Genomic DNA, 26,735 nt, shown 5'->3' on the forward strand with positions numbered 1-26,735 from the left:
GCGGGCGGATGAGCGTGGGGGCTTGAACGGCCCACCGCTCTTTCCGAGGGGTTTTGTCATGGGGATGTCTATCGAGTGTGGCTCTGTGGTTGTGATCCTTTCACTCACCCTTGGTTATACCGGCGTCTCCATTGTGGAACTGATGTTCGATCTGGGGGTAGTAACCCCAGCATTCCTGAAAGCTCTTTTTCTCTGGTATATCTAGCATTTTATACCTAGAAATTCGTGTTAGTATGGAATTTCACCGGGTGACACGGGCTGGACTCAGAAATAGTATTTTCAATCACTTTTTGAGTTTTGTCATTGACTTTAATTTTTCTTATTGTCCCTGTTTTATTTCATATAGATTGAATTGCTATGTTTGTTTTTGATATTAGCATTTTAACCCTTAAACGCCTACTGGACGTATCATCGTCGACTAAAATTGTCTGTTGGGTGCCAAGTGGACGCACCGCACGTTGACTACAAAAATTTCAACCTTGGTCAACTTTGACTCGACCGAAATGGTCGAAAAACGCAATTGTAAGCTAAAACTCTTACATTCTAGTAATATTCAATCATTTACCTTCATTTTGCAACATATTGGAAGTCTCTAGCACAATATTTCGATTTATGGTGAATTTTTGAAAAAAATTTTTCCTTACGTCCGCGCGGTAACTCGGCCGAAAATTTCAGAAATTCTTTCGTCATTTTGTCGTAATTTTTGCATTGTTTTATATTAGCCGTTACGTAAAGTTTTATATATGAAAATGTGCGCAATTTCATGTAGAATACAACAAAATACAACCCATGGTTGTAGCTTTTATCAGTTTGGAAATATTTTCATATAAATCTCGATAACTGCCAAAATTTCAACCTTCGGTCAACTTTGACTCGACCGAAATGGTAAAAAAACGCAATTGTAAGCTAAAACTCTTACATTCTAGTAATATTCAATAATTTACCTTCATTTTGCAACAAATTGGAAGTCTCTAGCACAATATTTCGTATGATGAATTTTTGAAAAAAACTTTTTCCTTACATCCGCTCTAGAAATTCTTTCGTCACGTTGTCGTAATGTTTGCACCATTTTATGTTAGTCGTTACATAAAGTTTTATATATGGAAATGTGCGCAATTTCATGTAGAATACAACAAAAAATAACTCATGGTTGTAGCTTTTATCAGTTTTGAAATATTTTCATATAAATCACGATAACTGCCAAAATTTCAACCTTTGGTCAACTTTAACTTGACCAAAATGGTAAAAAAATGCAATTATAAGCTAAAACTCTTACATTCTAGTAATATTCAAGCATGTACCTTCATTTTGCAACAAACTGGAAGTCTCTAGCACAATATTTCGATTTATGGTGAATTTCTGAAAAAAACTTTTTCCTTATGTCTGCGCGTGGTAACTCGGCCGAACATCTCAGAAATTCTTTCGTCACGTTGTTGTAATGTTTGCATTGTTTTACATTGGTCGTTACATAAACTTTTATATATGAAAATGTGCGCAATTTCATGTAGAATACAACAGAAAATAATTCATGGTTGTAGCTTTTATCACTTGAAATATTTTCACATAAATCACGATAACTGCCAAAATTTCAACCTTCGGTCAATTTTAACTCGACCGAAATGGTCGAAAAACGCAATTGTAAACTAAAACTCTTACATTCTAGTAATATTCAATCATTTACCTTTATTTTGCAATAAATTGGAAGTCTCTAGCACAATATTTCGATTTATGGTGAATTTTTGAAAAAACATTTTCCTTACGTCCGCATGTGTAACTCTGCGAACATCTCAGAAATTCTTTCGTCACGTTGTCATAATGTTTGCACCGTTTTACATTGGTCGTTACATAAACTTTTATATATGAAAATATTTGCAATTTCATGTAGAATACAACAGAAAATAATTCATGGTTGTAGCTTTTATCAATTGAAATATTTTCACATAAATCACGATAACTGCCAAAATTTCAACCTTCGGTCAATTTTAACTCGACCGAAATGGTCGAAAAACGCAATTGTAAGCTAAAACTCTTACATTGTAGTAATATTCAATCATTTACCTTTATTTTGCAATAAATTGGAAGTCTCTAGCACAATATTTCGATTTATGGTGAATTTTTGAAAAAAACATTTTCCTTACGTCCGTGCGGTAACTCTGCCGAACATCTCAGAAATTCTTTTGTCACATTGTCGTAATGTTTGCACCGTTTTATATTAGTCATTACATAAAGTTTATATATGAAAATGTGCGCAATTTCATGTAGAATACAACAGAAAATAACTCATGGTTGTAGCTTTTATCAGTTTTGAAATATTTTCATATAAATTACAATAAATAGAAAAAATTCGACCTTCGGTCAACTTTAACTCGACCGAAATGGTCGAAAACTGCAATTGTAAGCTAAATGACTTACAGTTTAGTAATATTCAATCAATTAGCTTCATTTTTTAACAAACAGGAAGTCTCTAGCACAATATTTCGATTTATGGTGAATTTTTGAAAAAAACATTTTTTTACGTCCGCTCGTTACAGATTCATGCATCATATTGTGATAATATTTTCTCTGTGTTACTTTGATCGTTTTACAATTTGTTATATACCAAAATCATAGCAATTTAGTGTACAATACAAAGAAAAAAAAATAATCCGTTAGCTTTAACCATATTGCTCACAGTGCGATTTGTATAAAATTATATATGAAAATTTTTTTGCGCTGTCATATATTTCAATATTTATATATGATAATGATATTTTTTTCATTTCTGATGGTTGCATACTAAACTTCAGGCAATGACAAAAAAAGGAGCCAAAAATGAACTCTTTATCTTAAAAACTAAGCGTGCTGTGATTTTTGAAAAAACTTTTTCCGCAATTGGCGCTTAACTCCCAAACGCCGCCGGCATACGGGAGACGTTTTTGTAAATAGAGGCTTGGCGTTTAAGAGTTAATATATTTCTTTAAATTTTGAGTTAAGTTCAATACTTTGTAGAAAAATTTTCTTGTGGAAAGTTTTTTTTTGTTGGGTGAGGAGGTGTCAGTATGTGTTTAATTTAACGTAAATTAATTTGTTTTGAATAAGTCACTTTGGCAGTAATTATTTTTTTGGAACGTAATAACCCTGTTTCCTCCTCCCTGACATTTCTGACTTGTTGTATAGTTTTAATTACAATGAGCTTGTTTTATTTTCACGTGTGGTGTTGGCTGGAGCTGTATTCAGCGCTGTCTCGCCAGGTCTGGTTCAGTAGTTTTCTGGACCATTAACATTGTGAGGGCTTGACTTATTGGAGGATTAACTCTGGATTACGATACCTGCCTTTCTTCAGTTGCTGCTGCTGTCCTCCTTTGGGAGATTGATTCATTCTTCAGTCTGCGCCCTTGGTTCAGTCATTTTGCCAAGGGGACCTCTCTGCCAACTGGTAAGGTGTGATTACCTGTCGGACGGCCGTGTCCGTTGATCGTCTTGCAACGTTAAAGTGATTCTCACTTCAGTCTACGCCCTTGGCCCAGTGATTTTTGCCAAGGGGACCTCTCTTACGTTTGGTAAGGTCTCAAGAATATATATTATTCCCCTCGACCCGTGATTTGAAGGCTGCGTTAGCCACTGCTACTGTTTACAGCTCTCTTAACGGAAGCAGTTTATAAATATTTAGTGTGTAATAAGTTAGGTTATTCTGACTTTTTGACATTCTATTACTTTCAGGGCCCTCTCTTTAAAGTGTAATTGTATAGTCTATCTTAATTTGGTGTAATTGTGTTTGTTATTCGATGTTTTCAGTGTGTGGTTGATTTTTGTGTTTATTTAATGTATTTTGTAAGAGGCTCAGTGGTCATTTCTTTCTAAAAGTTTGTATTAAATATTAGGGTTTTATTTTCAGTTTTTCTTTATCCTCCTTGATTTCATCTCTGTACACTCTGTTGCGGCCATTCCACCTATTGTGGACTTGGTCGTTTGTGACTTTATTTGTATTTTAAGAGACTTGTGTATGTTTGATGGGCGGGGGCCCATAACAATATGTAGAAAGTGTCCTCAATAATTGGGGTATACAAACTACCCATTTGATACATAAGGCAACTCAATGATTATATGCAGCATTTCACCATGAACTTGGAATCTCATGGCCTTGCAGCATTAAGGAATATAAAACACCTAATGATGTTCACAATCGTGTTGCATTAGTTGCTGATCTCAAATCTGATATTGTAAATGGCCGAGTGGTGGTTAAGGAATGCTTGCAGTCGGCAGTACATTTCCTGTCAGAGGGCTTAATGTATCTGATGACTGGCAAGCGGAAACCTTTGCAAGGTAGCATATCAATGTATTCCCATAATTTAACAGGCAGTAAAGAGCTTATTTAAACACTAAGGAATATGAGAATTGGAATGTCGTATAATGATGTACTAGATGAACTGTCAGTATGGGTACTAAAAGAACATAATAAGTCAAGGGAACAGTTAGGTGTGATAGCCACAGATCAGCCACATCAATGTCCTACTGAAATAGCTGAAGGGAAGCCGTGCACTGTTGTGATGGATAATGATGACTTTATAGAAGATGGTTTGACAGGTTCTGAGAGAAGCCACTCTACTAATGTCATGATGCCACAACCAACATCCTACCGCAGAGAGACAAATACTTTGGAGAAAATAATCTTGAAAGTTCAAAAATCTGACATATGGAAAGGCCTGACGTGCCCTAGTGTTCCTAAAAGCCTAGCTCATTATACTACGCTTATCCAGCCAGAACCGAGAATAATAGATTGCAGCTCTCAAACTGAGGTAAGACGTGAACTAAAAGCCCATGCACTTCTCAGAGTTGTAAAGTCTGAAGACGATGTTCCTGTTTGTGCAGGGTATCACTCTTCTTTTGACAATAGTGTTGAGAAATAGGAGGCTTACAATGTAATGGACTATGCGCAATCCCCAAGCAAAGAGGTTGTAATAGATGTGATGCATTATTGTCAGAGCGTTGCAGTGAAGAAACAAATGCCCCTGATTCAGCTAGTTTCGGACCTAGCTATCTATAAGTTTGATGCAGAACTCTTATTTTTAGATATGGGCAGATGGTCTTGAGTAATAGGTGTGCTCAGTGAATTCCACACAGAGCTCTCCTACTTGAATGCGCTAAGAAAAAGGTATACTGGTAGTGGCATTGAGCAATTGGCTGTAGCAGGACTTGTGGCATCAGGAAATGTACAAAGTACATTGTTTGGTGACGTTGAACTGTCCATTTAGTATTTGTGAGGGCATCATTCACTGGCCTGCAGTGTGACTTCCAACATTCTTTGTGATAAAAAATGTCAAGAGCAGCTGCTTTTAGTATGCCTCCATTACTGTTGTAAAATGTTGCTAAAGCTTCCAGACATCTTTTTCTCAGCTCATCTTTAACATGAGGAATAGCCTCTACAAATGTCATCCAAGCAGCCTACGTTTCAATTCTGTGAAACTTAATATTTCTTTTCATTTGTACGACTGCTCCTTACATTTGAAGATAAAGTTTCTTCAGTGCTTTCAGTATCCTTTGGCTCATCAGCTCGATATTTGCTCTGGAGTTAATGAGCTCATTTTAACATAATTCCAGTAACATTTAGCCTGCAATTTTTTAAAATTTTTCTTGGTGTTTTGCCTACCTGTATGCATTCATAAAGTCTCCTGAAATCAGTGTTCAGTTCCCTCCATTCTTCACTTTTGTGGCCCAAGAAATTCCAGCTCTCTTGAGAAGGTTGTTGAAGTGGGTTTTTCTCAGAGGTTGTTTCTTTTCCACAAATGACGCAAGCTTCGCATGGTCTGTCTTTGTATATTTACTTGCTGATTCAGGTGGTTCTGCTATAAAAATGGTAATTCTCCTCTTGTGTGAAGAGGGTCCAGGAACTGCATCACACATCAGTATTCTGAAATAGAAAAACATTAAGAATTTTTTCCTTATATATTTCTTTTCTGACAAAAAATTTCATAGAACAAAAAATGTTTTTTGCAGTGATTTACATTTTGTATGAAAATATTAATGCGGTTGAGAAAGAAAAAATGAAGAAAAGGCTTTAATTCAGTTTCAGTTGTTTTGATACTTATATTTTATTCAGGCGTCCAAACAACGGGATTATGAGAGAGACTCCCAAGCTAAAATTCATCAGAATGATGTCATAAATGAAATCCATAAAGTTCCCTCACATTGGACATGGGCTCACCTATGATCCTAACTAGACTAATACAGAATATTTTATAAAAAATATTTTAAAAATCACATTCTTAATACCAGTTCTATGAGTTAGGTTTGACTTTGACCTCATGGCAATTGCAAGATTAGTGGACAGCCTTATCAATGTTTTTTTGGGTATCAGAAGCATTATCAGGGTTTTTAATTACATCAATGTAAAATGGACTCAATCTGTTGGCAGTAGAGGAATGTGATAGGAAATATCGCTATGGCAAACACTTAAGTAAAATGCTTTGTTTACATTTGATTTCCTTGATATTGTTCTCTTAAATTTGTGTTGCTATTATGTAATGTACGTTGCGTATATGTCTCATTTTTAACCATTTTGTATATTTTTAAGCCTAAGTGCCAGAAGAAGTACATGAAGCTCCAGGAGAAGGTAGTACTTCTGGAAATGTTGAAGGAAGTTAAAAGTTGCGCCGCAGCAGCCTGCCATTATGGCTTGAATGAGAGTACTGTCCGGTACATCAAGGAGAAAGAGGTGATGATAAGGAAGGCTGTGGATGTTGGCTTCTGTGGTTGTGCCAGGAAGGTTTCCATTATGCGTAATAAGAGCATTGTGAGGATGGAGTCAGCCTTGGGGTGGTGGATAACAGACTGCCATAAGAAGAAAATCCCCCTCAGCAGCAGCATCATCCGCAAGAAGGCACGAAAACTCTACCAGCAGTTTTCAACTGTTACAGAAGACTGCAAAGCACAGGAAGCAGACGTCTTAGGCTTCGGCAACCCTGCTGGAGAAGAAGAGGAAGAAGCAGGACCATCATCAGCCACTGAAGGTTTTAGGGCCAGCAAGGGGTGGTTCTACCGTTTCCAGAAGCGGTTCCACCTAAAGTGTGCTTTTCAGCTTGGGGAAGTGGCTTTGTTAGACACTGAAGCAGCCCCAAAATATCCTAAGACCTTCAAGAATATCATCAGGGACAAGGGCTACCGTCCAGAACAGGTGTTCAATATGGACGAGACTGGCTTGTTCTGGAAGAAAATGCCTTCATGGACATACCTCATGAAGGACGAAGCTAGTGCCCCAGGGTTTAAGGCCCAGAAGGACAGGATTACCTTCATCATGTGTGGCAATGCTGCTGGCTTCATGCTGAAACCAGGCCTCATTTACAAGGCTGCAAACCCCAGAGCCCTCAAGAATAAAAACAAGAACTTGCTGTCTGTGTTCTGGATGAACAACCCCAAGGCCTGGCTCATCAAAGTCCTTATGTGTAAATGGCTCACTCAGAGCTTCATCCCTCAAGTTAAGGAATACCTAAACGTCTTGTGCATAGTTCAAGGTGATATTGATTATGGATAATGCTGGTGGCCACCCTGTGAATTTTTATTATGAGGGAGTGTGGCTAGAGTTCCTCCCTGCCAACACCTCCTCACTCCTCCAACCTATGGACCAGGGCATGATCCATGCCTTCTAGGCACTCTACACCTGTAACTCCCTTGAGCACCTTGTGAAGGAAATGGACACTGACAATGAATTTACGCTTAAGGAATATTGGGGTAAATTTACGATTGCCACATGTCTGACTGTCATCGGCCAATCATTGAAGGATATGAAGAAGGAGACCTTTAATAAGTGCTAGAAGAAGTTGTGGCTGGAGTTTGTTCACGGTTATAAGGGCTTCTCTCCTGAAGAAATTCAACATTCAGCCATTGATAAGGCAGTCCAATTGGCAAGGATGCTTGGTGGAGAAGGCTTCAATGACATCACCGAGGATGAAATCGGCACCCTCATTGATGTCCACTCTGACCCCTTGACAGACCAGGATTTGGAAGAGCTGACAAAGTCTGCTAGCAAGGAAGGAGATGCGGCAGGTTCAGGGGACGAGGAGGAGGATGAGGGCCTGTCTTTGGAAAGTTTGTCCCGACTTATGAGGATGATCAAGGAGGTGCAGGAGTTGGCTTTTGCATGGGATCCTTATATGGAACGCTCCTTAAAGTTCACAAATGCCCTTGATGAGTCAATGGCGCCCTATAATAATGCCTTCGTCATCATGGAGAAGCAGATTCAGCAGCTGCCAATCACCATGTTTCTCGAGCGTATGAAGAAGGACCCTCCAAAGCCTTCCGAAACCCCTAAGGAAGTGCAATTGGTAGATAAAGCACCTGAAGAAGTGGAAGAGGCACCCCCAGAGATGTAACCCCTCTGCTTTGTTGTGCAGTCATATCTTTGTCATCATTCATTGGACTTTACAGCTAATTCATCATCACCTTCAATCAACATTCATCACTGGTGAGTATCCATATGATTTACGTAATCTCAACGTATTATTTCTTATATTTTTTTAATGCATGTGTGTATATATTTAAATATTTAGGTACAGTACTTAATTTACCAATATTTAGGTACAGTACTTAATTTACCAATGTCACACTTATCCACATTAAAAGAAAACAGTAAGGCTTGAATACTATTGTATGAAAGAAAATGTCTGTGCCTGAATACGTATGGGGATAACTTGATTAGTTCTTGCCTTGGTAAGAGTACATTAGCAGTTGTAGGATTGTTCATGTGTACCTGTGAGACATACACAGTTGACCCCTGGTATTCACAGTGATCAGGAACCACCACCGCTGGTGGACATTTTGGTTTTTTGGCATTCTGTCATATATTAAAAAAAAAGTCTTTTTACAGCGCGATGTCCGGTTACTGGTGTCGTAAGTGTCATAATATATATGTTACTGCTCCATACTGGCGCGATGTTCCGGTTAACAGCGTTGTTGTTGTGGCGGAATTCAAAAACACAAAAACAACACACAACACAGATACATAGAACATATAACCACACACAACACTCACCCTGATCCTCGGTTGCTGGGAGATGGATTAAGGTGTCCACGGTCGCCAACACAGCACACAAAACCACACAAACAAAACTGAAAACAGACTCTACACAACAAGGAAATATAAATAAATAAAAAAAAAAGGAAATAGAACCATATACACACAATAAAATAGCACGCCAACAAGAAAAACTAACAACTCTCGGAAAACATACAAAAAACTGTCCAACACGAAATCACTGACCGGCACTAGCTCTGACTAAAGATTCTCCCAAAACCGAAATCTTCACATTTTCACAGACAGACAGCACCGTAAACAAACTCCAACTAACGACCCTTATCCCTCTTCCAACAACCGAAACACTCACTAACGACAATTACACTCTCTCTCTCTCTCTCTCTCTCTCTCTCTCTCTCTCTCTCTCTCTCTCTCTCTCTCTCTCTCTCTCTCTCTCACAGAACGTTGGGAAATGCTAAGTAAAAATTCATTCATCCCTCTATATTGTCCGGTTAACGGCGTTGTTGTGTGGTTAATGGTGCCTTAAGCCCCGTAAGACCCCCCCTGATGGTACACAGGAACTAGTTTCTGAGCGGTATGTACTGCACTTGACCAGAGAACAACCTCCCTGCTGCCTGGGTCATTCATGCATGTGCCCGACGTAGGAATGCCAAAGAACCCACAGCATCAGACAGCATCATCACATCACTCATGTGTTTCCTTTCTTTGAGATAGGTTGACTCACTGCTTGATACTTTGTTTGTCACCTTAGCGTGTGTTTCGTGAATTCGCCATGGCTCCCAAACATCAGAATGTTGCGTCCAGTGGAAGTGCCACTAAGAAGAAGGAGGCGATATCAATGGAGATGAAATATCACATCATTAAGCGTTCTGAAAAAGGTGAGACTTTTTTCCCATAGGTTGTTTGGAACAGAGCATTCATTGCCATTAGGCCAAGGTTTACTTATAAGATCATCGAATCTGGCATTAAAAATTTGTAGAACTACCATGCAGATCATAGTAAAGGATTAGGCAGATGAAATTCCACATTTTTATAAAAGAGATTGCATATTAGGGTAAAATATCTGGCTGTAACATGGTAGCTATGTCCGCCGCCGCCTGATGCACTTCCAAAAAGTGCATTTACAAAGACTTTGCATGCTTATATTTTATTAATTTGCAGTTAATTATAACACATTTTGTTAATGAAACTTCACTTTTTGAAAAGTTTCTTAAAGTTTAATTTTTTTGTTGTTTGACCAATTAAATATCGAGTGAAAAGGTGTTCAAATTTATCAATTGATGTGTCATGGGTGATATTTTACCCTATTAAAGAATATTTACATCACGGTCTTTTAAATGTACAATACAATACTGTACTGTATGCAGAGTAGGGGTACACCATGTAGCCTAATTTTTTTATAACAAATGCCTGGCCTTGGTTAAGCAAATGCTTTCCTTTCAGGTGAGACGAACGCCGAAATCGCCCATGCCCTTGGTATTGGTAGAACTACTGTTCTGACAATAGTTGAGGATAAGGAACGTGTTTTAGAATACATGAAAGGTTGTGCTTCAGTGACGGGTGTTACACATAGTATCTGCACTACTAGACTAGGCAAGCAACATAATCCCAGTCTTGTGGAGATGGAGAGGTTATTGATGGTCTGGCTGGAAGACCAAAACCAACGAAATGTTCCAGTGAGCCTTAGTTTGATTCAGGAGAAGGCTAGGGAGTTGCATAAGGCAATAGTGCTGAAGAGAGGGGAAGGCAGTGGAAGTGAACCATTTGTAGCCAGCAGAGGCTGGTTTAAACGTTTCAAGTCTCGTGCAAATTTGCACAACCTTAAGTTGCACGGTGAGGCTGCTAGTGCAGATCAAGAAGCAGCAGACATATTTTCTAGTTATTTGGCTGAGATTATTAGGGATGGAGGTTATACTGCTGATCAAGTTTTTAATGTGGATGAGACAGGCTTATTCTGGAAGCGTATGCCTGGTCATACATACGTTTCCAAGGAGGAGAAGAGAGCACCAGGCCATAAAGTCATCAAGGAAAGACTGACTTTACTCCTTGGTAGTAACGCTAGTGGTGACTTCAAGATTAGGCCCTTGTCAGTCTATTTGGCTGAAAATCCAAGGCCACTCAAGGGAATTTTCAAGCCTCAACTCCCTGGCATTTGGAAGGCTAGCAAGAAAGCCAGGGTCACTGTTGCTATCTTTGAGGAATGGTTTAATGATCACTTTTTGCCAGCCATTAAGAGTTATTTGAAGAGGAAGGGTCTGCCATTTAAGGTTCTGCTGGTGTTAGACAGTGCCCTTGGTCACCCTAGTAATTTGGGTGAGATTTATCCCAATGTGAAGGTAGTCTACTTTCCACCAAACACTACATCGCTTTTACAACCGATGGACCAGGGAGTCATTGCTAGCTTTAGGGCTTACTACACCAGGACGACAGTTCGCAATGTCCTCAGGGTCATCGAAGATAGAAGTAACAAGATGGATGTCAAGCAAGTTTGGAAGGACTACAGTTATTTAGATGCTGTCAAAAACATTAAAAATGCTTGGAACGAGGTCAAGCAGTCCAGTTTGAATGGGGCCTGGAAGAAACTGTGTCCAAATTTTGTGATGGACTTTACGGGCTTTAAGAAGGGAGAGAGTCTTGATGCTGTGACCAAGAAAATTGTTCAGTATAGCAGGAAGCTCAATTTGGAGGTGGAAGCTGAGGATGTGACCGAGCTGCTGCAATCCCATGGAGAGGAGTTGTCAGCAGACGACCTCATTGAGCTGGAGCAGCAGATGATCGAGGAGGATGAAGAGGCACCATCCCCAAAGCCCAGAGCAATAAGTGCTACGAGCTTGTCACAAGCTTTGGCCCGCTTTGAGCAAGGCCTGGCGATGATCGAGGAAGAGGACCCTAATGTGGAAAGGTTCATGAAGTTTCAGAGAGTAATTCAGGGTGCTCTAACCTTTTACAAGGAGACTTTAAGGGAGACGCAGATGAAAAGAAGCATCCAGTCTAAGCTAGAGCTTCACAGGTTCAAGAAGTCTCCAGCACCACCTGCCACTCTTAACCCAGGTAAGGAGTTCTTCACTTGTTTTGTTTCCTACTGTACTTATGAATTGTAATAAATTTTACACAGTAAAACTCTCACAAACAGTTTTACAATAACATGAACAGTAGGTACTGTACAGTACAATACATTGCATAACCCAATCATTTTCATCATTGCAGAAGAGCTGTCCAATCTTGATTCCACTGCACCTGTCGAAGTACACCTGTCATAGTACCTGTACAGTTATACCCCGAACTTGTGTGACTCGAGTCGTGCGAATTCAGACACACGAACTTTTCATTGAAACCTAACTAATTGTCATGCACAAGTTTTTCACAGACACGCAAACATTTGCGAAACCTGGGAAACCTTGCAAAAGTGTTTGTTTAATTTTTCATGTAATTTATAAGTTTTCAAGCTTTTATGTGTAAATTAAATAACATTAAATGATAATTCTCTCTCTCTCTCACTTACTGAGATGAGAGAATTTGTATGGTACATGTATAGTACATGTATACATGTTTATTTGTTTTGTATGATAAATAAATGATTTATCTAATAAGTACTAATTTTCAAATATTAATGAGATTAAATAATAATAATATAACTGTAATTACAAAATTTATATGTACTTTAAACAAAGAAATATCATTTCCCCAGTCTTTTGTGAACTCGTTCAAGAAAAGCTCAAGGGCAAAGCTGTAAAATGTCATTTTAATATGACAGGAAGGGGTAATGTTGCTTATAGCGGGTTAAAGGATTCCTATGTACTCTCTCTCCCCCTCTCTCTCTTGGCCTCCGTAATAATTCATTAATAATTTAACTAAGACATAACTAAGAGTTGTATTGGTACAAATAAAATACACTGTTTGTTCATGAAAAATCATTTCATAACAAAGAGAAAGAGACATAAATTAGTTCTTAAAAACAAGGTTGAGAAGATTTCTAAAAATAGATCGGATGTAATGGGGAGAAAGAGAAATTGAGAAATATTACATATACGTAATCTTCACTCCTATATTTTTACGTCAGCCACTTATTTTTTTAAGGGTAATGTATTAAGCTAACTTTTAAATGAAATTACAGTAACTTTAATTTCATTATAAAAGTTATCTTAATACTTTGGGAGCATGGTTAGGGTCATATTTAGTGTTTAAACTCTAGAAATAATCATTTATTAGCATTTTTAGAGACCGTGCCAAACTTACATGAAAATTCATTTTGCGCAAGGTGTTATGGAACCCAACCTCGCATAAGTTCGGGGTATGACTGTAGTATCTTCTCCAGCGTTTCCTGGTAAGAAATTCTTCATTTTTTTTTTTTTTTGTTTTACTGTACGTATGTAAATTGTTTTATACTGTTTTATACAATAGTGTAAACTGTAATATATTTACAGTACAGTACAGTATTGTTGCATAACCTAATTTTTTTCATTATCATTCCAGGATTGAGCTGCCACCTTCCAAGTGATGACCTTCCTCTAAATGACCCCCTAGCCTCTCCAGCTCTATCTGGTAAAGGAATTGTTCCTTTTTTTATTTGTTTTATTTACTGTACATATGTAAAGTGTTGTATTGTACAGTACACTGTATGTACTGTGCTGTTGCATGACCAAATTTTTTTCATTATCCTTCCAGGATGGAGCAGCATGTTTTGAAGTGATGACCCAGATTCCGTTGATGAATCCTTTGAAGGTTTCCCAGGTCCATCACTTGACCCCTCTCCAGCTTCAACAGGTACAGTACAGTATATGGAATTCTTCACTTGTTTTATTTAAATTGTTTTATAAATTGTTAGAAATTTCAGAAAATGTGTACTACAGTACTGTACTGTAACTTACTGTATATACAGTGCAGTACATACTTTACATAAAACACACAGTACTGTACAGATTGTATCATTATTCTAGATCCAGAAGTTATCCCCTCCTCCCAGCCCAACTCACTTGTACCGTCTCCAGTTCCATCAGATTCAGTGGTGCCATTGTCAAACACCCACTCGCCAGGCTTTGTACCCTCTCACTGTCAATCCGGTAAAGAATTCTTTATTTTCATATAAGTATCTTACCAAATGATTACAAAGCTATAGTTCTAACTCGCACGGCAGCCTTTATTTAAAAAAATCGCTGTAGTGCTTCGATAGTTCAGTGTAGGTGACAAGCCCCACCCACCAACGGGAGTACTGGAAACGGCTTGGCAGAAAACCTCATTCTGTCTCTGCCGTGCTCTCGAGTAACATCAGGGGTGTGCTGCAGCTTTTGTTTACTGATTTTCTGTTGTATGGCTGCATTCGTTGAGTATTGTTGCTTATTTGAGTGGCCTTCAAGCTTTAATAGCTTTCAGGATAATTTTTCGGTTATTATTATGTCTGATTCAAGTTCATCTACTTTTGCTATTGTAGCAAAAGGTGCAAACCAGATTAATTAGTGTTCATACGATTCTCATACAATTTGCAGTAAATGTAGGGGGGCAGAAATATAGTAGGGAGAAAACTTGTGCTAAATGTAATGGTTAGCAAGAGTAAAAGGTACTTAAATATCAACTAGACAAGTTAGAGAGGGATAGAAAGGAAAGCAGCTTCTAGAGCTGAGAAATGAGCTTCTCTTAGCCTAGAATTCTACTCTAGCCTAGGTTAGAAGATAGTTCTGTTATTCCTTCTTCCCACCTTTTTCTCCTGTTAATAGCCCTCCTACTTTTAATCCACCTACTCCTGCGCCTGGCTCCTTGCTTCCGACCCTTGCCATTGCCAGTCTCAAGTCTAGGGTTAACAGGAATTTAACCTAGTAGTGATACAGTGAAGTGGAGGAGGTGGCTACGAGTCCTGTCGGTTCTCCTAGACCAGGGGTTCCCAAACTGGGGTACATGTACCCCCAGGGGCACATTTGCACGTTTCAGGGGGTACATTTGGTCTGAAGAAAATAATTACTACTGTACAATACATGGTGTTGTAATCTGCGCTCAGATTGCACTTTTCTCAATTTCCTCCTGAATACTAGAGTGCATCAAGTTTTTTTTTCCCCCTGTTTCTGCCTTATCTGCAGGACTGAATGTGTGTTGAATTGGTAGTGATCCATTTATGTTGAGTTACTGCGATGCATCAAAATAAGAATACCTGAGTTTTGTTTATTAATGTTTCGGATAATAAAAAGGTATGTATTGTATGTGCCGGATCAAAATATAAATTACCTTAGTAATTGCTTTATTTCTGTTATCACCATTTAAGATACCTATGTAATCTACACATGCAGTCTCCATAAATTTAAAATATCAAAGTATTAAAATGTTCTTTTTTAATATTAAGCTTAATTTTTAGTGTTAGGGGTACATGGGAACCTATAAAAAAGCCCAAGGGGTACCGAGGAACAAAAAGTTTGGGAACATCTGTCCTAGACCAAGGTCACTGTCATACTCCCCTAAACCTGGGAGGAGACATACCAAAGTCCAATGGAGGTCGAAGGGGTTGGCCCACGAGTAGTTGCCCCCTCCGTCGAACCTGTTACACATTCCTAGGTATCGGTAGACAGCCACTAGAAAGGTGTCTTGACAGGAGGTGGCTGCTTGTCCCGCCGATTTTCGTAGATGAAGGTCCCTGTTAAACTCCCCTAAACCTGGGAGGAGTCATACCAGAGGTCCAAGGGAGGTCGGTTGGGTTTGCCCACAAGTAGTTGCCCTCTCAGTCGAACCTGTTGATTGATCTCAGGCTTCGACAGACAGCCGCTTGAAAGGCATCTCTGTGGATGTGCATCAGTTGTTGTCAGACTCTCAAGACTCCAGCCCAGACTTTGAAGCGTCGCATGCGATTTCTAGATTTGTCTCGTCCATTGAAGAGGCAAGCAGGCGATGCTAGCCGCTCTTTTCCGTTGCCCAGTAGCTGTTTGAGCGTGGTGCATTCCTCAACCTTCCTGCAGCGCATCGGACAGAACGGATTATTTCTCTCCTGAGTATTTGGCTCCAAGTGCCCAACAATCCCTCTCAGGCACCTGTGGTCTTGGAGTTCAGGCGCCCATCTCTTCAAGAGTGCCTGATGCCAGCTTGTGAGTGTCCGCCGCCAGTTTCCAAGCACCTGGTGCCAGTTGCCAAGCACCCAGCGGCTGCTTCTGAGCACCTGGCACCAACTCCCAAGCGTCTGGTGTTAGCTCCCGAGCGCCCGGCGCCAACTCTTCAGTATCAATCTCCTGCTTGTAGCGCCAAGAGCTTGTTTCCAACTGCTGGTCTCCTAGCCTAAACAGTTATCCTTTAATATTTGTGGGCGAGCTTTACTACCTTTTTTTTTGGCTCCTGCTAGCCCTGGTCTTGCCTATCTCGACCTTCCTGTTGAGGAGCCATTTAGATGACAGACCTAGGCTTTCCTCATCTTTTAGGAAGACACTCAAGGAGATTGAAGTTTGATTTTCTGCTAAGAGGGAGCAAGGTAAGGCTTCCTTCGTTTGTTCTCCCTCACGCTTAATCCATAGGAGGTTTCTTTCCTACTCCATCGGGGAAGCTCCTTCTTCCTGACACTCTGCGTTTTCGTCGGCAGAACTTGACCTCCTTGTCAAGACCTCTTTGAGTTGTTTGAAGCTTTCAGTTTCTTGGACTGGATGTTAGAGCACTAGCCAAGAAGATTGAAGATTGCAGTGATTTGTGGAGACTGCCTTGGACTGGCTTTCTCATGCAGATAAAACCTTCGGGGATGGCTCTCTTGAACTTGCGGCTCTGTTCTCTTCTGAGGGTTTTGAAGGGAAGACATTTTTGGTGCTCCTGTTCTACTAAAGGAGTCACTTAGACCCAGAAGTCAGACCGTCAACAGAAGTCGACTTAGGATCTTCTGGTGCATTCTTCCAAACGCCCCAAGGATTCATCCATGTTTGTTCCTAAGATGGTCTCTCCTCTCCAGCAACATCCCTTTCATGGGAGTAAGCCCTAGTCCAGTCTAGGACCCGCTCAGTGCCCCTTTCTCGACTGGGGAGTTTCCTGGACATGATCTCCAGAAGAACAGAACCTTCACGTCAACATCAGAGAGCTGAAAGCTATTCACTTAGGGCTTCAGTGCTTCTCAACCCTAGTTCACAACAAGACTGTGGCAGTCCATTCAGACAATACCACAGCCCTAACCTACATAAAAATGCAAGGTGGCTCTCACTCTTTTCTCTCTGCCAGACACCAAGAGACCTTCTAATGTGGACAGATCAAACCGAGTGAGTCTAGTCACTTGATTTTTTTCAAGGCAAACTAAATATTCTGACAGACGAACTTAGCCGTCAAATAGTAGGTCCTTCCCACTGAGTGGACCTTGGATCTCCTGGTCTATTGGAATCTGCAATACATACTATGGGACAGGCTGACATTGGACCTGTTTGCCACCTCTAGAAACCATCGCCTTCCTTTTTTGTTCTCAGGCCCCTGACCTTCTAGCATTGGCAACAGATGCCATGCAGTAAGATTGGCCCCACTTGGAACAAGAACTATCAAGAGGAGCTCAAGTCCTTGCCCAAGAAATGAGGAAGAAGTCCTCTGTGCACAAGTGGGAGCCAGTTTTCTCAAGTTTTGGGAAAGGGGGAGTATCAGAGGAACAGTGGATTGTCATGTTCCGAGGGAGGGTTTCTCCATTCCATTCATGGAGAGAGCCTCCCCTTTGGTCCCTTCTCCCATTGTTTTTGACAGCCTACTCAAGAGGCTCAGGAGAACATTTGCCCCTTTTGGAGGTCTCTCTACTCTGAAAGAGAGTCGTAGACGAAGTTGAGGACATCAACTCTGGGGGGCTTCTACTACCATCTGTTTATGGTCCCCAAATCACCAGAGTTTGGAGACCATTCCTCAACAGCGCCTTCGATCTCTTCGTCCAGCAGACGAAGTTCAGATGGAGACAAACCCATCAGTAAGTTACTTATATGAAAATGTTATTTTCATGATAAAATTAAGTTTCATATATACTTATCAAGTAATTACGGATTGGAGCCCTTCCTCCTCCCCATCATAGACATAAGGCCACAAACAGAATGAGGTTTTCTGCTAAGTCATTTCCAGTACTCCCGTTGGTGGGTAGGGCTTGTTGCCTACACTAAACTATCAAAGCGCTACTGTGATTTTTTTAAATAAAGGCTTCCACATGAGTTAGAACTATAGCTATATAATTACTTAGTAAGTATATAAGAAACTTAATTTTATCATGAAAATAGCATTTTTATTTACTGTATTGTTAGGTATATACAATTTTTAAATTGTGTTATAAAAGACTGACTGTTGTATTTATTACAGTGCAGGTACAGTACAGTACTGGACTTACAATATTGTATCATTTTATCTTTATCATTCCAGACTCCCAACCACAGGCAGATTCCACTTCTTAGCCTGTCCATCCGCATAAAGTACAGTACAATAATGCCCATCCCAGTAAGCAAGCCAACCACTAGAATTAGGTAAGGAATTCTTCAAATACTTTACGGTACAGTACTAATTTTAATACTGTATTCTCATTACAGACTAATACATATGCACAGAATTCACCAGTAACTACAGTAAGTGTACTGTACACACGTAATGCACATCGTCTCCCATGACTTATCCAACAGTTTCCAGGAGTTATGTAGCATGAAAGTAAAAAAAAAACAAAGAAAGAAATATTAAATTTTTTTCATTTGGTATGCACTACTGTACATATACATGGTATATAACAAAACTTATTTTTACTGTAGTACAGTATGTATTGTACTTTAATACTGTACTGTACAGTACTAATTCTAATTTGTTCCGACACAATATACAACCCGTCGGTCCTTTACATTAGGAATTACTTTCAGCGTAGGCTGGAAACGACCGTTAAACTCTTGAGCAAGGTGGTTAGGTAGTAACTACCGCCTGCCCGGATGTAAACGTTTTAGTTTGCTTTCGGCCTTCATGCGTTGCAGACATGGTTTCGGATCTCTCTGCCTGACTGGCATTAAGCTCTTTATTATCCCGGTGGGATCTTTCTGTATTTTTGTGTATATATGACTTGTTTGATATTTATTATTAACAACTCATGATTTGTGATAACCTAGCATAAGCCATGGTTCCCCTGCGCTGTGTCTTGGGTTTGACAGCCAAGGGCGTATTTAGAGAAGTGTAACCGAGTGGTAATGCTTCTCTTCCAGTAGCCCTTTATTTAGATACTGAAGGCATTCCCCAGTACAATCAGAAATATTAGATTGGGACGTAATATCTTCGCTCCCCTACGTTGTTCGGGACGTAAGAATTTGCTTCCCATCCTGGGCTCCCGCCCTCCGTGTACAAGGGCATGACTTCTTCCTTCCTACTTGTGCTGAGTGTTGTTTTCGCCGCCTGCGCTTAGAGAGTTGAGGGGCGGGTGGGAGGTTGCAGGCGTCGTCTGTAAGTTCCACTTCTACATACATCGCCCTTGGTGGCCTCCCCTCCGTCCTTCTCTCTCCCCGTAGGTTCTTCCTTATCTCTCCTTCGGTAGAGATCTCTCTCCTTCACCCTCTTCACTCGCTTGTCAGACGAGGACTGCGGGGGCAGGGGGTACCTCTTCTAGGGTACCTCTTCTGGGGTGCCTCCTCTCGCTGAGTAGGGCAGTTACCTTCATAGCGAGAGGAGTCTCCCTCTACTAATCATCTTTGCTTTTTCTTTCAGGTAGACAGTGAGCATTGCAGACGCAGCAGTAGTTGGCTAGATATCTCAGGCTATGGAATATTGAGTAGGATATCTTGCATGATGGAGTCCCGACGTTCATTCATTGTTGCTTCGGGACTGACTACAGTACCTGGTTGGAATGACGGTTCCACGTCGGGATCGTTCCGACACTGTTCCCACTGATGTGGATAGATCGCTGTCATTGCTGGCCTTCATGTATGCTGTGGCACTGCCTCTGGCATATCTGTGGTCCATCTGCTCCTGCTGTTTCTGACAAGAGGCACTGGTGGCGCTTTCTGGATGAGTCTCAGCCTTTGAAGAGGCGCGCAGCCGATGCTGACCATTCTTCTCCACTGCCCTGTAAGCGGTTCAAAGAGCCTTTTTGCAGCCCACAACCTTCCTGCAGCGCTTGGGACAGTCCAGAGCATTTTTTACCCGAGCGCTCTGTTGTTGAGCACCAGTATTTGGCATCTAAATGCCTGTCTATTTCTCGCAAGTGCCCATCGTCCTCTTCTAAGTGCCCGTCGGCTCACAACCGCCCATCTGCTTCTCATGAGGGTCCAGTGCCAGCTCCCGAGCATTTGGCACCATTTTCTAAGTGCCTGTCGCCAGCTTCCAGCCGCCCAGTGCCACCTCGTCAGCTGCCTGCTTCGGGTATGCCTGCACCCTCAGTACTTGATCCATCTCTGGTGCCCATTCAGTACCAGCTTAGTGACATTTTGGGCTTACTGCAGAAAGCGCCTACTGCAGCGAAGGCTCCTTTGGACATGTGTGTGTCCCCGGTCTCATTGGACGATGAAAGCTTTCACCAGGAACCTGCTACTTCAGCGTACGCAGCACTTCTGAAGTACTTTCTACTGAGCTTTCCTACCTTCTTTTCTCCAGCTGCCCCGGCCTCCACTGCCTCGACCTTCATGATGAGGAGGAACCAGCCTGACGATAGTTCCAGGCTCCCTAAGATGGTTCTCTCCTCTTCTTCAAGGAAGGCCTTGAGTGATGTCGAAGTTTGGCTCTCGGAGAAGAGAGAGCAAGGCAAGGCTGTTTTTCTGTTTTCCTTCCTCCCAGCTGTCCTGTAGGAGGTACTTGTCATACGCCCCCAGAGAAGCTCCTTCTTTGGGAGTCACTGCCTCCCCCCAGGGGGACTTCTCCAGTCTCATCGATTTGTCTAGAACATCAGCCTTATCGTCGGCTAAGATTATGTTCTAGTTGAAAGAGCTTGATCATCTGCTCAGGAATATTTTTAAAGTTTTCAAAGTGTTCAGCATTTTAGATTGGACTATAGGAGCTTTTGCCAAGAAGATAGAGGACTGTGGTGCCTTGGCAGGAGACTGTGCTTCAGACTGGCTTGGCTTCCCCTCATGTGTGAACAAAGCCATAAGGGACGGTTCCATGGAGCTTGCTGCTCTCTTCTCTCTTTGGGGGCCCTTAAGAAGAGAGAGCTTTGGTGTTCTTTCACCACTAAGGGAGTTACTTCTACTCAGAAGTCAGCCCTCCTTTTCCCTCCCTTAGACCATCACTATCTCTTTCCCCAGGCCACTGTGAAAGAGATAGCTTTGGACCTCCAGAAGAAGTCCACACAGGATCTCTTGGTCCAGTCAGCCAAATAACCTTAGGAGTCAGCCTTGTTTGGCACCAAGTCAGTCTCTCCTCGCTAACAACAGCGCTTTCATGGGAGCAGACCGAAATTTCAGTCTAGACCTCAATCAGATGTGGGTTTCTTGGCCAGGGCAATCAAGAAAACCTCCACCAAGCCTTCCTCTTGGAAATGGATAGTCAGAGGAACAGAACAATAGGTAGTAAAGGTTCTGAAAGAGGGCCACTTACCTTTTCAGAGAGACACCTCCTTTAGTCAATACGCCCATTGTACTGACTGCCTACTCAGTAGGCTCAGAGAAGTATTCAGCCCTTTCAGAAGAAGTTACATCCCTCATCAGGAAGAGAACTGTAGAGGTGGTCAAGGATGCCAAAACAGAGGGTTTTTACAACCGTCTGTTCTTAGCCTTCAAGTCATTGGGGCATTGGAGACTTGTCCTCGATGCCAGTGCTTTAAATTTCTTCATCCAGAAGACAAAATTCAGGATGGAAACGAACCAGACAGTCCTGTCATCCATTCACCAGGGCAGTTGGGTGATTACCATCGACATGTAGGACACATACATCCATGTCCCCATCCATCTGGACAGAGTGTTTCAGTTTCGAGCTCTGTTCTTCGGGCTCTCTACAGCTCCTCAAGTGGACCCATAGCTAGCTACATTCCGGGCAAGAGGAATGTAGTGGCCAACAAGCTAAGTCGTCATGGACAGGTTCTAGGGACAGAATGGTCTCTGCATCAGGAGGTGGCAGATAGGCTTTTTCATCTGTGGGGAGACTAGTGATAGACCTCTTCGCGACAAGATTCAACAGAATTCTAGTGATCTATTGTTCAGTAGTTCCAGCTCTCTTCACCTTGGCAGAGGAAGCCCTTCAACACCCTTGGGACAACCTGGACGTCTACATCTTTCCCCACTTCTGCCTGATCTGTCATGTCCTGAACAGAGTAATGATATCCCAGAATCCCAGGATGACCCTTGTAGCTCCTTTTTGACCTCAAGCAGAATGGTTTCTGGATCTTCTAACTGTGCTCTCAGCTGTTCTGGGAGAAATACCCCCTTGGTACAATCTTCTCTGTCAACCTCATGTAGGGTGATACCATCGATCAGTAACATCCCTATCACTTCACAGTTGGAGACTATCATGCATCTCCTGAGAGCAAAAGGCTTTTCTCACAGAGCAGTGACACAGATGTCTCGTACCTCAGAAGGTCTTCTTCAACCGTGTATCAGGGGAAATGGGCCGTCTACTGTGATTGGTGTCGTCGACGGGGTGTCTCTCCACTTGGAACCTCTATTCAGCAGATTGGTGATTTTCTGATATTCTTCAGAACAGAAAAACACCTTTCTGTTTCTGCTATTAAAGGCTACAGTAGGGCTGCCTTGCAGTTGGTTCTTCATTTGAAAGATGTGGGCCTAACCTCATCTGGGGAAATCTCTATGCTGCTCAAAAATTTTGAATATTCTTTTTCTCCTAGAGAACTGAAACCTTGTACCTGGGATCAGACTCTGGTGCTAAGTAGTCTCACTCGAGCCCCATACAAGCTTCTGTGTCGCTCATTGGACAGGAACTTGACCTTCAAGACAATTTTCCTTCTAACCTTGGCTTCTTCCAAAGAGAGTGGGCAAACTCCATGGCCTAGCTTTTGATGTTAAACATACCAGGGGATGGAAATCAGTAGCATTCGAATTTGTCCCCGGAATTCATGGCTGACACTCAAAACCCCTCGGTTCATGATGACAGGTTTACATCCTATTCCATCCCTTCCCTTGGTGATTTCGTTAACAACGATCCAGGAGAATTGCTCCTTTGCCCGGTCAGAGCACTGCGTTGCTATCTAAAAATGGCTCGACATCTTAGACAGGGATGCTGAAGACTTTTTGTTAGCACAGGCCGAATCAAGAAAGAAGTGTCCAAGAATATCATTTCGTTTTGGCTTTGTGAAGTGAGTAGGCGTGCCTACTCCTCATCATCATTTTCTACTGCCAATACTGTGCATGCAAGAGCACATGACGTTAGAGGACTAAGCTTCTCCTTGGCATTCAAGAACTTACCTATTCATAGTATCCTGAATGCTTGTTCTTGGCTCTGCCAAACCGTTCACTTCCTTCTACCTGAGGGACGTTGCTCACAGGTCGTTGGACACTTTTTCCTTTGGTCCGGTGGCGGCTGCTCAACAAATTGTGTAGCTCATCCAGTGCCCCCAGCGGGACAGTTTTGTATCTTGCCTAAGATGATGGTATGAAAGTGAGGATGATTGAGATGACTGGTTTCTTTTCCTCCCCCCCTTTTTTTCCTTTCTTCTCTACCTGCGGATAGTAAGAAGATGGTTCCATCATACGGTGGAACGTGCTAGATGCAGGTGAGTGTATTAGCCTTACTGTGGGTTTGTTTTTAATTTACACAAATATACCTAGCAGTAGCAAACCCTTCCTCTCTCTAGCATGGAGAGAGAGGAATGATAACAAACACATATAGGTGGGTACCTTAGTTTGTTATCTGAACAGATATGGCTCTTTAACTTCCTCTAATGCAGTGAATTTATGCATTGGACTTAGCCCAGTACTCTGACTGTTGGATACCCATATATCTAACAGATCAGAGGCTTAGGTCTCCTTCCTTTGAATTCTCTTATTCAGGAAGTATGACTGGGTGTGCCCGAACCTCCAGTCAGTTCAGGATTCTCTTACCTCCCACCAAGAGTGAGTCTATCCTAATGTTAAGACCCAGGTTTGTTCTGCGGATGAACAAATGACAAATTTAAATTAATTTGTATTTTTTGTAATTAACAAGCCTGCAGTCTTAACATTTACTGCCCACCTCTAGCTACCCCTCTTTCAGTTAATCGTGGGCTGGAAGAAAACTGATACATCACAGGGTTGAGATCAGGTCACTGGCCGCTTCCCTCCTCATCTCCTTGACAGATGCCAGATGCCACCAACTCCTTGCGTAAACAATTCTTGTTTTTATTTTAACTGGTTTCCAGCTGGCACCAGAAGATTTATCCTTATGTTAAGACCGCAGGTTTGCTAGCTATGAAAAATACAAATTAATTTAAATTTGTCATTTTGCTCAATAAATTATTGCATACAAGTCTTATGACAACCCCTTTTTGTGATATTTATGGCTCACAACAATACAAACAGTGCACATCATGACTAACAGAACAATAGTATCCACTTTCTTCATGTTCTTTGCATATTCACTCACAAACTACAGTAATTGTTTCCAGTTATGGATGCACAGTGGATCTAGATCACAAGAATTTGGAACTATGTAGTATTAATTTCTTTACATGACAGTTTTCAGTTTCATGCAAGCCTGTAGTCCAGTGTCACTGCACATTTTCCAGAAAGCACTGTAGGCACCAGACTGCACACGATGTTTATCAGCATTTCTGATAATCTCTTATTGGGTACTAACACCTGTTGTCTTATTTCAGACCTCCCACAGTGCAGCCAAGCATCACTTCAAAGTAGTAATGCTCCCACCACAGCAGACCTGCAGTGAGATAAAGCTACTTATTAGTATTCATGGGAGAGAAAATTTACTAATATACAGTACAGGAAAAACTTCAACATTCAGTGTAAAAATGTACAGTAATTTATATTAGAAGTTTCATATTTCACACATACAATACAGAATGATTATTGTATGTCCTGCCACAACATGTGGTTTTGTAAGGGTATTTTTTCATGTTTAATAATAAAGGTTAATAATTTCTATTTTTCCTTTTTATTTGCCTTTGGCACAGCATTATGGATACTACTTTGAAGCATCTACAGAAAAATACCTGGGTGCTTCTATGCAGATTAGCTGCCCTATGAACCCATAAGATAATGGTTGCATACATGCAACTGCCATACCATCATTGAGTTATTTTGTTGAGCTTTTCCTGACCAGGGCTAAACCAGCTTTGAAAGGCGCACTTGATTATAAAAATTTTAAGTTCCCACAGACCTTTCCATAATTATAGAAATGTGGGATTCTAGAACAATAAATTGTTCACCTTGATGGGGTAAAAGCTAATAGATAATTATCTCCATAGGGGGTTAAGGTACTGTAGGCATTACTTAAGGTTCTTTGCAACGTCCCTTCAGACCTTAGCTGTAACCCTTCAGTTTCTTTTGCAGTGCCTCTGTTCATATTCTCTTTCTTCCATATTACTGTCCATCCTCTCCTAACAATTGTTTCTTAGTGCAACTGCTTTGAGGTTTTCCTCCTATTTAGCCTTTCAGATCTCTTTACTGTCAATTTCCATTTCATTGCTAAATGACCTCATACATCCCAGCACTTGGCCTTTGGCCTAAATTCAATATTCTATTCCATAGACAATTACACTCCACAGAGACCGCTGTATCATCCATTGCGAATGATCTACTGGAAATTGTGTTTGAGGGCAATGTGGTATCCTAGTCTTACTCGATCTTAGTGCGGCTTTTGGCACAGTTGTCCATAGACTACTTCTAATTATATACAATCCACTAGAATTGATGATGAGGTCTTTCGTGTATGGAAGACATTTGCATGACACAAAGTGCTTTGCACCGACTGGAAACTCAATCATCTAATGAAAGGGAGTACCCAAGGAAGTGTGTTGGACTCAATCCTATTTTGTATGTAAGAAAGGGTTGTCAAATGCAATATAGAGACCTAGGGATAAAGTTGGAGTTATGTGCAGATGGCACCCAGTTGTGCTTCGCCAGAAACAATACCAAAGATAAGATAGAGAAATTAAAACTAAATTATGTTCATATTGGTGGTTAGACATGGATGACATTTAAGCAACTAAAAAAACTAAACAGAAATAAAACAGAATCTAAGTTGCTGGGGAAAAAAAATAACTTCTGAAGTCTTGGTGATATCTGGAATAGTTGTAAGGGTCGCTGACCATTATCTTAGAAACCTCATATTTCCTGAAAAAATGAATAATCATTAAAAACTCCCACTTGATATCAGGAGGACTGATAATAGCAAGTTTTCAAGAACCCTGGGGGCAGGGGGAGGGTTAGTGTCACTGCGGCACCTTGTGCACTGTGGGCATTACTAAAGGGTATTTGCAGTGGCCCTTCAGCCCCTAGTTGCACCCACTGTTTAGCCTTTTACTTTAACTCCATTCCTGCTTCCTCTCTTTAGTTTTGCTATCCAACCCCTCTAACTATTCCTTCTTAGTGTAACTGTGGGCTTTCTCCAAGGTCCACATTTACATCCTTGCACACACTGTAGGGGGTTAGTGCCATCAGTGCACCTCACACTGTGCACTGTAGGCTTGCTTAAGGTTCTTAGCAGCTACCCTTTGTTCCCCCTAGCTGCAACCCCTTTCATTCCTTTTACTCTACCTCCATTTATGTTCACTTTATTTCATCTTGGTATCCACCCTCTCCTAACAATTGTTTCATAGTGCAGCTGCTTTGAGGTTTTCCTCATGTTACACCTTTCAAACTTTTCTGGTCTCGGTTTCCCTTCCAGCACTGAATGACCTCATAGACCCCAGTGCTTGGCA

The 26,735-nt window shown here is 41.2% G+C and overlaps 3 protein-coding genes across 5 annotated transcripts in view; 2 read left to right on the plus strand and 1 right to left on the minus strand.

The window, feature by feature from the left end:
* Window positions 1–4,355, plus strand: part of LOC136844563 (uncharacterized) — an 89,426-nt gene extending 85,071 nt beyond the window's left edge. Inside the window, exon 6 of the mRNA XM_067113838.1 lies at window positions 4,127–4,355. Coding sequence (XP_066969939.1) covers window positions 4,127–4,355 — 229 coding nt within the window. The remainder of the gene's footprint in view (window positions 1–4,126) is intronic.
* LOC136845041 (tigger transposable element-derived protein 1-like) overlaps window positions 1–26,735 on the minus strand; it is a 289,897-nt gene that overhangs the window by 113,781 nt on the left and 149,381 nt on the right. The gene's annotated exons all lie outside the window — the stretch shown is intronic.
* LOC136845044 (tigger transposable element-derived protein 1-like) lies at window positions 6,567–24,957 on the plus strand. 3 transcript variants are annotated; one of them, XM_067114777.1, is made up of 9 exons: window positions 6,567–8,437; window positions 9,759–9,885; window positions 10,451–12,058; window positions 12,215–13,331; window positions 13,481–13,549; window positions 13,673–13,771; window positions 13,945–14,067; window positions 18,332–18,432; window positions 24,675–24,957. In XM_067114777.1, exons 2-4 carry the CDS (start codon window positions 9,780–9,782, stop codon window positions 12,265–12,267), a joined length of 1,767 nt encoding a protein of 588 aa, XP_066970878.1. In that variant the 5' UTR covers window positions 6,567–8,437; window positions 9,759–9,779; the 3' UTR covers window positions 12,268–13,331; window positions 13,481–13,549; window positions 13,673–13,771; window positions 13,945–14,067; window positions 18,332–18,432; window positions 24,675–24,957. The 3 variants fall into 3 exon arrangements, with proteins under 3 accessions (XP_066970878.1, XP_066970877.1, XP_066970879.1); XM_067114776.1 differs by lacking the exon at window positions 6,567–8,437 and having other exon boundaries at window positions 8,445–9,885; XM_067114778.1 differs by lacking the exons at window positions 6,567–8,437; window positions 13,945–14,067 and having other exon boundaries at window positions 8,445–9,885.

The sequence above is a fragment of the Macrobrachium rosenbergii genome, chromosome 13 (assembly GCF_040412425.1).
Source record: "Macrobrachium rosenbergii isolate ZJJX-2024 chromosome 13, ASM4041242v1, whole genome shotgun sequence".
NCBI lineage: Eukaryota > Metazoa > Arthropoda > Malacostraca > Decapoda > Palaemonidae > Macrobrachium > Macrobrachium rosenbergii.

Coding starts and splice junctions, on each gene's coding strand:
- LOC136845044 (XM_067114777.1), top strand. CDS start 9,780: ATGGCTCCCAAACATCAGAATGTTGCGTCCAGTGGAAGTGCCACTAAG. Junction 9,886..10,450: donor CATTAAGCGTTCTGAAAAAG/GTGAGACTTTTT, acceptor CTTTCCTTTCAG/GTGAGACGAACGCCGAAATC. Junction 12,059..12,214: donor ACCTGCCACTCTTAACCCAG/GTAAGGAGTTCT, acceptor TCATCATTGCAG/AAGAGCTGTCCAATCTTGAT.